Raw genomic sequence first — 13,596 nt, 5'->3', positions numbered from 1 at the left:
AGAACTAACTGGCCTAACACAGGAGGAATGTTTACAGGGGAAGAGCCAGTTCCTTCAATTCTATAGGACAAATTCTGCCCTCAAAAGCGCGGATATAGTTCTCATGAACTTCCTCAGCAGTCCTGAGTGCATTCAGTGGTAAAATCTGGCCTATGGACATGGGTTTCTAAATCCAGTCCCAGATTGCAAATTCTTATGTTAACACTATTACCAGGCTGGTTCCTTTATTGTAAAATAGAGACATCCATTCATATGCAGCTCAACAATACATAGTTTATTAATAAGAAAGCCCACATTCCTGAATAGTTACCTTTAAACATTTTCCAGTTGCCATAGTGAAGCAAATAATGCTATTCCATTAGTTGTAGTTATTTCCTATCATATGTAAAGTGCTGCAGATACGCAGGTAATATGATCTATTTAATACTGGCAAGTGTTTAAGGGTGACCATTGTTCTACTAACTCAGACTGATATTTTGAGAGGTCAATGAAAATAGGTATTTTTACATATTACAAAAATCTGCATTTCTTTGTTTTGACAGGTGCTATTAATTCACTGAAAGATACAAAGGACCATGCCTACCATATGCAATCCATTGCTGTGGATTACACCATCTTGCTCCACAAGATTTCGTGATATTGTAATAGAAGGAAGATCCAAGCTCTGTGGAGGAAACTGGGGTGTAAATTCATTTCCTTGTCCAGGCAGCTGGTCGCCTAGACCCTGAAAGGGCAACAGTATATCTGCCATTCCCAGCGTGGGGTCTGACTCAGGAGGGGGAGTAATTGGTGGGATCTCAAACTCTTCATCTCCAAGGCTTGGAGTATGGAATGTCTGCTAAAAGAAAAGAAAAAGCAACCATATTAGAGTGCACCATTCTAAATATTCATTTTTGGATTTGCAAACCAAAGGAATTCTGTATTATTTAGCTCTCAAATGAAAACTCTGAAAATAACAAATTTTATAAGTTTCGTATACATAGGGCTTTGTGGATAATTCTGATTAAAGATTTAAGTCTCATTATCATATGGTTTTAATGGAGTATCAGGATTAACAGTTTTTTAATGTGTACTTAATTAGCAACATCTGTCTTTGTTGTTAGACTGAACATCAGCCACACTGGATTTGGCCGTATAACAAATTGCCACTTTATTTATATGTTTTTGAAATAGCATCAATGGCTTACATTATTCTTATGCTTCATAAAATACTGACAATTTTGTAGTATATACACTCCATTAATCCAGTACTGAACATGGCACATGTTTGTTTCCTTTTTACAACTAACAAACATGAAATATTATAATTCAGTTTTCGATTTCTTTTCTACTCCATCCATGAAATATAACGGACCCCTTTACATAAGGGTTATTATTTGGAGTACAGATATTTATACAATAGCAATGGTGATTATAGTAGCTTCCAGTGTTTTTTGAAGCAAGCCAGCATGTTTGAACAGTGGGTTTTTTTTTATTAAGTAAACACCTGTTAAGATGCCTGGAGCAGAACATTTACTGCCAGTTATCTTCAAGGTTTGTATGTGTATGTTTGTGTGTGTGTCTAAGATAATCTTTACTCAACTACAGTCTGGATCTGGCCTCTACATTGCTGACTTTTATTTGAAGGGAAAAAAAAAAAGAACTATGCCTATTCAGATTTCTTTCTTGTGAGCTAAATGAATTTCTGTATATTACTTCAGGTCCACTGCTGCTTAATAATAGAAATCTAATACTTGGAATTAGGCCATTTCACATGTACCCAAATCAGGACTATCTCAATCAAACTGGGCAGCTGGCAATCCTAAAATAGGCACTTTGTCTTGTTTTGAACATGCAACACTGCTCTGGGATTTATTTGTTTGTTTTAGTTCAAAATTCTAGTTGAGAGGGGCAAAAAATTGTTTCATGTATTATTTACATTGTTTGAAAGAGTGTCTTAATTCCAGTTAATTTTAAAATGATATGTTCAGTGAAAGATCTCATTAACTGCTGTAAATTGTCATCCTTCAAACTGTTAATGATGATATAAATTAATAACCGCTTGAGAGAAGATGGAAACCGAAACACAAGTAAAACCTTTGCTTGCATACAGAACCTGTCAGCTGTCATTATTGGTCTCTCACCAGAAATGATGAGGTCCCAGACTGCTACAGTCTGCAGGAGCATAGTGAGAGAGTCTGCTGAGACTCTAGCAGTCTCGCTTGATGCAGAATATTGCAACTTAATTCCAGATTTGAAAGCTGGTCCTGCATTAGGGAGACATTTGACTTTCATTGCCATGTTACAAAAGGCGCACATTTTCTTAGTGTGGAGCTCTGAGTTCACAGACACAAAGGATGGATTGGCCATGAGAAGTGGTTGGCTAATGAACATAACCCTATGGCTGCATTTGCAGTTATTTTGGCACTAATGTGGTCTAGTAACAGATGCAACTGTAATTTGTGACTCATTTGCTACCCCATTACTGCTTAATGAAATCTAACACATCACATTAACAATACGGATAAACACTCATTCTTGATATGTGGCATTTGGCTGTTTTCATTACCACTGTAATTAACACTTGAAATATTATTTCAATAAATATTTAAGGTGCTTTAAAATGGGTCATGGTAATCATCATGACACAGACAGAAAACAAAGCAAACGTGTGGATTCTAAACATGAAGGTGTTCTAGTGCTTACACTGTTCTCTCTGTAGGGCATTATTTACGAGAATAAAATGGTTTTCTAGCACGGCGGCATCCATATGCAAAATCCTAATGAATAAGCTGCGCTCATTTAAATGTAAAAACTGAATAACAAAACACACACTGAATGCAGTAATTGCCAAGTTAGGCTCACACTATAATGCAAATATTAACACTTAATCATATTCTTATTCTTTCTCCAAGCAGTGAAATCAGTATTATTAGACTAGCTCTGAAACTCTGTTTTAAGTGTCATATTTATGAGGTCGTAGTATGAGAATGGGATTTTGTTTCCTCATCTAAAAGGGATAAATCCATTACAATTGTATAAATATATAATGCAACATTTTTATAATTTACGACAAGCAGAGAGACAATCATGAGTAAACTGATGAGTACTTACATAAAACTAATTCTCACAATATAATTGCTTGAAATAAGTATACATTAAAAAATAGCTCTAAATGATCCAAGAATGAGGATAAAATAGATGTAATCTAAAAGAAAAAAAAAGTATTCTAGTGATGTAGTCTTAATCCAAATCACTGGGCTATTCAGATTGTAGAAAGAGGTATGTGATTTGATATTGCAGAAAGGTGCTGTTATAACCAAGATAGTATAACTTTTCTGGGGGTTATCTTACCAATTGTATTTTTTAAGTTATTAACTTTTCAAATATTTATTTCTTACATTTTTTTAACAAACCTGTGTGCATGGTTAAATGCCATCTGTACTGAAATGTTCAAAACATTTGTTCCTTTTGATAAAAATGCAAATCTGGAGAACTGTTGTATCAACATACAACAGCCAATGTCTGACACGGTGAATTATCACAGCTGGAATTAAATTGTCTCTGAACAGCTGCTGGCAGCAGAGCTTTCATCAATGTTTGATTCAAATGTAGGAAAGAAATTCTACAGAATGAAACATCATGTTGTCATTACAGATGGGGTTTGTGTTCATTATCACAAACAACACTGGAGCCAGTGCCAAACAATATTCCCTTATCTAAGCTGTCTTGCTGGATAAAAAGAGATGGTGACCATTGTAAAAATGATTCATAAAATAATACTCTTAATTTGAACCTTCATCTTTATTGTAACACCTTCTTTGCCACTTAATTCCATACCACTTTCTGTTTTACTATAACGAGCAGTCATGACAGAATTGTCACTTTCAATGAATAAGGTCAAGGCTGCTCATTTTTCTAACCTTTCCTTGCCCTTGAGAGATTTATGATATACACCTTATGTACATATTAAATATTACTTACTACCAGTTTCTGCCTCTCTCTCCATATTAATATATTACACATGCATGCACATACTTTTTTAGGCAATACATCTTGCCCTTTTTATCTTTCCACCCTCATTGGAACAATAGCTGTTATTTTCCAGGTATGCCCAAAAGGCAGCTCCATCTGGAGCTGATGCCAATACTACTGCAATGATAGTCTAAACAACTGGCTGACAGTAGATCGTGGTCTAAAAACAACTACGGGAGCAGTGGTTGGTGAACACAGCCCTTCACTAGCCCCACTCCTAAAAGCTAGCAGCCAAATGTATCACCTCAATGACCTGCCAGCCTCCATCAATTCAGACCCAAGGCTTGTTCCCAAGCCCATGTGTAAAACGTGGCTGAAAGTCTGTTCCTCTTTCCCTCCACACAAACATTGCAGCCAACTAAGTTGTTTTGTTTTCTAACTTATGTGAATGTTAAGAACCCAAATTAAAATGTTTGTATCTATGAGTGAAATTAGCATATTAGCTACTAATGACTTCTACTAGGCTTGCTTTCAAAATCTACACCTACTGTGCCTTTTATTTGTTTCCTTCTGTTTATAATTTTTTTCATACATAAAGCAGATTTGTTTCTATTGACATGCTATGTAAGTAACAGCCTTATGGACAGCTAAATTGAGTAGTAATGGAGAGCTGTCAGGTTATTTTCTTTCTCATTAAAGTCTTTATTTTGTGCTCCATAAAACACATACAAATTCATCACTTCATTCTTCATCTGTTGAAAGTCTGTTAAATTATCAAAGCAAACAGCAGAATATGAACACAGATAAAAAGAAAAACATCTACCTCATTTGCAGTAAGAAATGCATTATTTGCCTCCGTCATGTTCATGTAGTTGTTATTGTTTCCAAACTGAAAGAAAAATAGATATTTGGCTTTTAATATATGCCATGATAAACCTTTATGACTATACAGTCAAAATATATTCTTTATCCCATCAACTACCCAGAAAAGAACTGCTTCTGAAAAAAAAGATAAGATGTAAATCTGCACAAGCTCTTTTGGAGCTGCTATAGTCACAACCAAGCTGGATGATTCTGATTATTATATTGCTGACTGAATTAGTATGGATCATTTGTGTCCCCCAGTTCTGCATAGGAAGGGTCCACTCTGTGCATGGAATCTGCCCCTTCTCATGCAGAAGGCAGGGTCAGCTGACTCTGCAGCACAATCACCTCTATCAACCAAGCACTTCACGGGTCCATTCTCAGAAATGGATAATTCATCCCCAGGCTCTATGATGTTTCTGCAAAGGCCCACCCATCACTCAGGAGGTCCAGAGGGAAACCAGTGCCAGGGGAGTCCCCAGTAGCAGGGTTTCAATTAGAGCTATTTTAAAAAGGAAAGAGGGAGAGGGAGGATGAAGGAAGTCTGCAAGATTTTTTTTAAAAAACTTCTCCCTCGTCTCCTCCCACCCATTCAAAAATTTGAAAACTTTTGCTCAGTTCTCATTCCAGCGGAGTCACACTGCCAGGGAGCCAATGGGAATTGTGCAGGGGATCTGCCAGGTTTGTGGTGGGTCAGTGCCCCATTCCATTGAGGGCCACTTCCTCCCACACATGTGGGCAATCAACGGGTATCCTCATGGAGATACTCTCCCCCAAGTTTCCTTCCTTCAGACTCTGAATCATGAATATCAGTTGACTGTATTTGAGAAATATTTATTCTTTTTAGAGACTAGTATGGAAAAGAGGATATTACCAGCATTTGGCTAACTGGTGATTTACATGCACTGTTCTTTTAAATGGCAGTAATCAGATGTTTGTAGGAAAATAGGTAGACTGGTAACTATCTTTATATGTATTCTCAACACACACACACACGAGCATTTCATAAGCTTTGCTTTTCAAGAACAAATACCATTGGTGTGTTTGTGTTGTCAGCTGAAACACTAAGCGATGGAGTTTCAAACCTCCATTGTGTTTCTAAGGTTCTATTTACTATGAGGCATAATGAAAAAATATAATAAAGGGTAGCAAAAAAGGAAAGAGTCCCTTGGACACATTTATGTATGTTATGTTCATTAGTGTTGTTGCAAACTAATATTTAATACCTAACATAGCATTGTGGGCAAGAGTGAAAAAAGGGATTGCTGATATCTCTGAACACATTAATTTTTTATACACTGTCATTAACATGGCCTTCTCACACCATGAGAGTTAAGGTTGCATCAGCATTTCTATCCTGACCTCCTATTATCTGAGTTTTATAACCCAAATATAAATCTTTCCTTGGGTCTTTTCCTTGTCTTACAAAGTCCTGCGTGCATTTTATTTGAAATGATTTTTTTTAAATAGACATTTTTGATACTACAGGGCTCTACAATGAGTGTCTGAGAATGGGGAAATATTCACTTCCACAGCCAACCCCACAATTGTCTGCTCCAAATGAGAGAATCCTATAATGCTGCCAGAGCAGGATGAATCCATAATGAAAAGGGATGTCCTCCACCTTCACTCGGTACTTTGTCCAACTTACTGCCTGGAGGTCTTGGCGATGAAGAGGTTTCAGACCTTGCCCCTCATACCTGCAGCATCAGAGAATGGGATTGGGGGAAGAAAACTGGGTCTTTTCTTGAAAGGGCTAATTTCCCTGAAAGACTTTCACAAGAACCTTTTCCCAAACTCAAATATGGGACAACTGCAGCAGCATTGGGAGGAGGGAAGAAAAGGAAGATGGGAAAGGGAACTGGGGTCTGATCCAAAGCCCACTGTAGTAAAATGAGTGTCTTTCCATTGACTTCACTGGCCTGTGGATCATGCCCTTGGAGATAGCAGTTTAGAAACAGGGTAGAAGACAGAACGGGAGGAACTATGCGGAGAAGGGAAGGGAAGAGATCAACTGCAAAATCAGAGAGTAAAATCTCCACCCCAAAATACGAAGTGATACACAAACTGTATCTAGGATAAGGTCTAAGTAAAACTGGTGTTTATGGCAAACATATACTGTGTCATAACTACAACTAACTATATAGCTAAAGATGATGTACATATAAAATTCACCCAGAGGCTTAGTTTTTAGAGTCAGCCATTGCATAGTCACAGGAATTTTTTCCAGACAAGATTTTGTGTGGATTTTAGCATACAGACTTAGTACTCATGCACAGCAGTGAGACTGACATGATAGATTTCTCATGTCAGTGAGCCGAGAACTAAGAAGGATTTACTATAAATGTTTACTATAAATGAAAAACTATAATGTCTCCAAAGGAGCTGTTCTTTTCTACAGTAACAAAAAAAAAACACCACCACCACCACTTGTTAAAATAATATCTAAATACAGTCATGTACAAGAGAGTGATTTTATCATACTCTACTGGGTAGAGCCAAATTCAATCCTACTATAAAATGAGTGTATCTTTCCTGAGGTCGGACCTGCGCGCAACAGGCCAGGTTTTGGCTATATACCTTTAAGAAGAGTTCGAATGATGTACTTTCTTCGTCTTCATATACGTAAGTACAACATAGGTTGCAGCAGATATGAATGCCATAACTGTTTTTTTCCTCAACTTTATGCTCTTAAAGTGATAAAAAAAATTCACAGATTGAAAATTACGTCTGTGTGTCATTAAGAATGTGGAACAAAATGAGAAAACAGGGAAAGTCAAAGTGAAGGTTGCAACTACATTTTTAACTTGCTATTGTGATTGAGAATTGCAGCTCCTATTTTTCATAACTTCAGGAACTAACCTCAGACCATGCAGTACCTGTGCTTTTGTCAGTGTGTATTGCAACTTCTACATTACTTAATTGTAGATGTTTGTCTGTGAATTAGAAATCCATTTAAGACAAACTATGTTTTATCAGTGAGCATTTTAAAGATTAAATTTACTTATTATCTAATAGTAACCACAAATGACACAGGAAAATAAAATGGTTATTATCTTAAGGACCTAAACAATTCAAAAAACAAATTAAGCTTAGAGTGATATAAGAACTGGGTTAGAAATCCTCTTCTGAATAGTTAGTATGCGAATGTAATTACTGAAGAAGCTACAGCTAATCAGCTGTGAATTGTATCCATTAATTAGTATTTGCCCTGGAGAAATGAGAAAAATCAGTAACAATGTTAACACCACAATGCACTGATGAGTACTGAAACACAGGGCCCTCAGCAGTTAGTCAAGCAGGTGGCTCCAATGGTCCAAGTAATTTTAAAAGCTCTCACCTGAAGTGCAGAGCTGGAATTACAAAGCACTTCTTGCATATCTTTTGTATCTATATAAAGCTATAATTAATGGCTTTTAATTTAGAAACACTTTATGATCATCTGGGAACAGTTATAAATCATTCTAAATAGAACAAGGAGTTCTATTCTATTTTAGTAAAATATTTAATTTTGAATAGGCATACAAATCAAATGTGTTGTGTGAAATGAGTCAACACCTATCTCCATTTATTTTCTGGGAACTCACTTGCCCAGACTAACATATACCGGTAGTCTACATACTTGAGAACAGGGGGACAAAATGAGGACTAGATTCTGCAATTTAATTCATATGAGCGCAACGCTTGTGACGCTTCACTGATTTCACTGACTGGCGCGTTAAGGTGGATCCAGCTGCTGGATCTAGCCCTGATACCTTACTGTCTGAGTTGGCCTATCTGTTGTTTTAAAAATTACTTAGTAATAATAGTCAGTAATACTTTGTAATACTGTACGGTGTCTTTCACCTGAAAATCTCAAAGCACTCTACAACTATTAATGAATAAAAGTCTCTGAAGTGGCTTGCAGCGTTATCCCAGTTACACAGAAACAGAGGAACCATAAGTGACTTTCCCAGGTCACAAAGCAATTCTGCGGCCCAACTGAAAACAGAACAAGTTTTACTGGCTGCCAGTCCTGTGTTTAGCCATTAGCTCATGCTTGTTTGATTTCAAGCATCACACAAAGTCCAGTTCTAATACTGACTAAGACAGGGGTTCTCAAACTGGGGGTCAGGACCCCTCAGGTGGTCATGAGGTTGTTACATGGGGGGGTCACGAGCTGTCAGCCTCTACCCCAAACCCTGCTTTGCCTCCAGCATTTATAATGGTGTTAAATATATTAAAAGGTGTTTTTAATTTATAAGGGGGGAGGGTGTCACACTCAAAGGCTAGCTATGTGAAAGGGGTCACCAGTACAAAAGTTTGAGAACCACTGGACTAAGATTTGCATGCAGTCTCACTTTTACATATGCACACTGAATTTTGATGGAGCAAAAGAAACTGTATATGCACCCTCATTTTCTGCAATGCATTGAAATAAGAAAAGCAGGCAAGATAAAACTGTTTTGAACAAACAAATCATCTCTTTCATTCATTCTGCATGTACAATGCCTAGGGCCCTCCCAAAGTCACAGGCCATTTAGGTCAATTTCACGGTCATAGGATTTAAAAAATCATAAATTTCATGATTTCAGCTATTTAAATTTGAAATTTCACAGTGTTATAACTGTAGGAGTCCTGACCCAAAAAGGAGCTGTGGGGAGGTGGCAAGGTTATTGTGTTTGGAGGGGGAGGAGGGGAGAGGTGCAATACTGCTACCCTTACTTCTGTGCTGCTGCTGGGGGCAGCGCTGCCTTGAGAGCTGGGCAGCTGGAGAGTGGCAGCTGCTGGCTGAGAGACCAACTCTGAAGACAGAGCCACCAGCAGCACAGAAGTAAGGATGGCATGGTATGGTATTGGCACCCTTACTGCTGTGTTGCTGCCTGCAGAGCTGGGCCCTCAGTCAGCAGTCGCCACTCTCCAGCCACTCAGCTCTGAAGGCAGCTCAGAAGTAAGAGTGGCAATACTGCAATCCCCCTAAAATAACCTTGTGACCCCCTGCAACTCCCTTTTGGGTCAGGACCCCCAATTTGAGAAACGCTTATCTCTCCTGGAAAATCTGTATAGTATACAGATAAAAGCACACAAGACCAGATTTCACGGTCTGTGATGCATTTTTCATGGCCATGACTTTAGTAGGGGTCCTAGCAGTGCCCATTCAAGTGGGTGGGAGCTTTGCATTAAAACTAATGACATTATTTGGTCCTATGTCTTTAAAATTACAGCAGTCCTTGGGGTGAAATAGCCATGGACTGCAGTGGGGCCAGGATATCATTCTTTCTTACTCTATCATAAGGTTAGGCAGGTGGGGTATGTGTTTGTTTTCACTTTGGGGAATGGTAAGAAATCTCTTGTAGCTCGTTATTAGTGCCAATCCAAAGCAGTCAAGTAATTGCCATTCTGTATTCCAGTAGACCACCATTGCTGGTCTTCTCAGTTACATACTTTCGATTACAAAGCTTGAACTGAAATGTCTAAACTCACTACACACTGCAGTTTTTAAAAATATTTTTCCTATATGAAGTTAAAGCAGTGATACTCACACTGAGGCTCAGGAGCGGCAAGAGGCTCTGTAATGCACATCCTGCAGCTCTTTACAGCACGTGATATTAAAACACTGTGTGATTTAACTATTAAGCAATCTAAGTTATTAACCAGTCAGGATGCTTTACTATGTTACTGTAGTTGATAAAATAATAATACTTGGTCAGAATAAGAAAGAAAGAAAGATATAGTAAGTGAAACAATTAATTCACACTACTGTTGCTCTTCTGGGTAATGCTGATCGCTAATTTGGCTCCTGAGCCATTAAGGTCTGAGTATCACTAGGTTAAAGCTTCTTTCCCACCCTACATGCTTGTCCTAACGGACAAAGTCAAATCAACCCAAGAAGCATGCTTAGGCTTTAAATATTGGGTAACCCCACCCCTTCTTTTTAACTCTTATACCTTTCACTTGCAGTATTGCCAACCTCAGACACTCAGAAATCATGAATCAGCTCCTAAAACATCATGATGTTAGCTTAAAAATCACAAGATTTTATAAGAACAATAATTTAGATTCTGATTATTTGTGTTCTGGTTTTTGAACCTTCATGGTGTACTTGCCTTTAGGGTTTTCAATCTGTTCCCTGCAGCCAGGAGGGCTAGAAACTTTTTTTTTATTTTTTTAATGAAAGTTAAAATTCTCATGAATTCCTATGAAACTAGGAGCTGAGGCAATACTGTCAGGAACACATCACAGGTGAGAGGTTACAGAGTCTGGCTTCTTCTCCAACATAGCCTCCTCAAAAACCTCAACAAATTAAATATGGGCTATAGAGTGTGTTTTTCTTCTGTAGCAGTGATGAGGCAAAACACATTTCCAGAAAGTAAAATATAAGCTACAGTACATAATCAACTTTATATTAGACCCTGTTCTAAAAACATTACCATATTTTCACAGCTGTACCAATAAGCCTCAAATCTCAAAGTATGAAAAATATGGTGGAGAATAATTCGCTCTAAAATATCCCATGATTTTCAGAACATTAACTATGAGTGAGATGGGGAGAGTTTAGATACATAGGATGAAATCTTGGTCCCACTAAAGTCAATGATAGTATGGCCACTGACCTCAATGGGGCCAGGATTTTACAAATACTACTTAGCAATTCTTAAATAATAACTTAACTGTACACATTACCATCCTTTTAACTACCAAAACCCTAGTATAAATCTGTTGAAAATCAGTGAATAAAAATGAACATTTAGTCTTGAGAGAACTCATCCCTGGTATTCACACTAGAAAGAAGCAGAGAAATACAGCAAGTAACTTGAAGATAGACAAATGGGTAAAATTTTCAAAATGCCATCCACCTGTCTCAATGAGACTGGCAGTGAAAGGGAACAGTCCCAGCAGCAAGGGAGGGAGACACTCGCTCCTCCACTCTGGAAGTCTCTGGCACCCATTGGCCAGCAGGGAGGGAGGGTGCTGATTGGCCAGCAAATCACAACTCCGATGATTTAACCTGGAGCGGAGGCCATGTGGAGCCTCTTTCAGCTCCATTCCAGTGGCCTCACACTAGTCACCCTGAACTAGGAATTGGAATCCAGTCGGATAGATGCTGCAGGTATAGACATTCAACCCTTTGGAGGGGGTCAGGAAGGAATTTGTTCTCCCAGGGGCCAATTGGCAGAGGACAAGGAGTTTTTTGCCTTCCTCACAGCATCTTCAAGCCACAGCAGATTAAGTAGGAACACGTTTAGTGCCTAACACAGGTACTCGGGTTGCGTTGCTTATTTGTTGCAACTTGCAGCCAGTTTCTAGGGCAGTTAAAAGGATAAAATGAACAGTTCTCCAAGATAAAAGACCTGGGATTTTGGTGATAGGCCTTGGGCTCATGGGATAGGGTGAGACCTTGTGGCCTTCGCAGGCTGAGATTAGACTTGCTGAGGTCCCATTCTTCTGCACCCCCTGTTCTCCTGGCGGGGGCGGGGGGGGAGGCGGTACTAGGACTCAGAGATGGATGAGTCCTGGAGCATAGGCTGAGAAGAGCCTATCCCAAGTTATGGGTTATCTGGCAATGATCCCTGTAACCCTGGCATGGGAACAAACTTAATTTTTGGTAGAGGAGAGTATGAGTGATGGGCAGGTAGTGCCCCTTCCCTGTGTTAAATTTTAATAAAAGTTACGACCTGACACTTAATTCCACGCATGAGTCTGTCCTCATTTTGCAGCTATGTCTGCATCAAAGCACTTTTAGGTGACTTAAGAGCCTAAGTCCAATGGACTTTCAATAGATTTAGGCCACTAGGAGATACCATACTTCTCTTACAGAACAAATATTTTGAATCCCTTATTTAGGTGAAAAGGGAACTCATTTAACTACTGCTATAACCAGTGCCTTCATAATTATTAGTAAATAAATATCCAAAATAAATATTTAGCGCTAAATATTTAATGGGTTCTCAGTGTGCTCTTTAAACACTGTATTCTGCAAATCCTTACGCCTAATTCCTGCAAACTCTCATTCATAGCCCCATTCTATCATTTGTGCTCTCATTTCGTTGCTCCTATAAAATGGCACTCTCTAGAATAAAGCAAAAAGTCATATTTTTTAAATATGGCCATTAATTAAATTATATATATTAATTCCATATTCAAAAGTATCTATTTGCACAAGAATATGTATATTTGTGCAAGTAGATATTATAAATTATATCTACTAAATATAGCCATTAATTATATATATTCATTTCATGTAGAAAAACATCTGCTTGCACAAATATATGTATGTTTGTGGAAGTAGATATTATATACAATTATTATTATGGCAAAGATCTCAGCTCTATCTTCATTTTTGGCAAATTAATTCCTGAGAGGCTATACTATCTTTATGAATAAGAAGAAAGATAATGATCCCAAAAGATGTAATTACAGACCAGAACTAAATTACTTTGCAGGTCTAAGTACTGTATCTTCATAATTCCACTAGAGAACATCTTCACTGCATTTGGGCAGATTTGATTTTGCTGCCTGACCAATAATTACAGCTCTGGCAAATACAATGTCTGATAAGGACATCAATTAAGAATGAGCATTGTGTTATTTTTTTTTAATTCATCATGTTCACAGCCTGTCTGATTGAATGAAATGCCAAATTAAATTAATGGAGATTGCTAAATCTAGCTAGCTGGTGGGGAGCCATGCAGAAAGTGGGACAGCATAGACAATAAACTGTCTGTAATTAAAAGATGAGAAGCTGGACTAATGCTACTTCAGTCTGATTACTCCAAACACCACAATATACATTAAAAT

At 38.0% G+C, this 13,596-nt stretch overlaps 1 protein-coding gene across 10 annotated transcripts in view; it reads right to left on the bottom strand.

The window, feature by feature from the left end:
* TOX3 (TOX high mobility group box family member 3) overlaps positions 1-13,596 on the bottom strand; it is a 452,205-nt gene that overhangs the window by 24,080 nt on the left and 414,529 nt on the right. For 7 of the 10 annotated variants that reach the window (XM_039502927.1, XM_039502925.1, XM_039502928.1 and 4 more), the window contains 2 exons: positions 4,778-4,843; positions 584-838 (listed from right to left, as the gene is read on the bottom strand). In XM_039502927.1, coding sequence (XP_039358861.1) covers positions 584-838; positions 4,778-4,822 — 300 coding nt within the window. In that variant the 5' untranslated portion in view covers positions 4,823-4,843. The remainder of the gene's footprint in view (positions 1-583; positions 839-4,777; positions 4,844-13,596) is intronic. The other 3 variants (XM_039502929.1, XM_039502920.1, XM_039502922.1) reach the window with 1 other exon arrangement.

Source organism: Mauremys reevesii, linkage group 16 (assembly GCF_016161935.1).
Source record: "Mauremys reevesii isolate NIE-2019 linkage group 16, ASM1616193v1, whole genome shotgun sequence".
NCBI classification, from domain to species: domain Eukaryota; kingdom Metazoa; phylum Chordata; order Testudines; family Geoemydidae; genus Mauremys; species Mauremys reevesii.
Note: the sequence above shows the minus strand (reverse complement) of the source record. Positions and strands in the feature narration are given on the sequence as shown.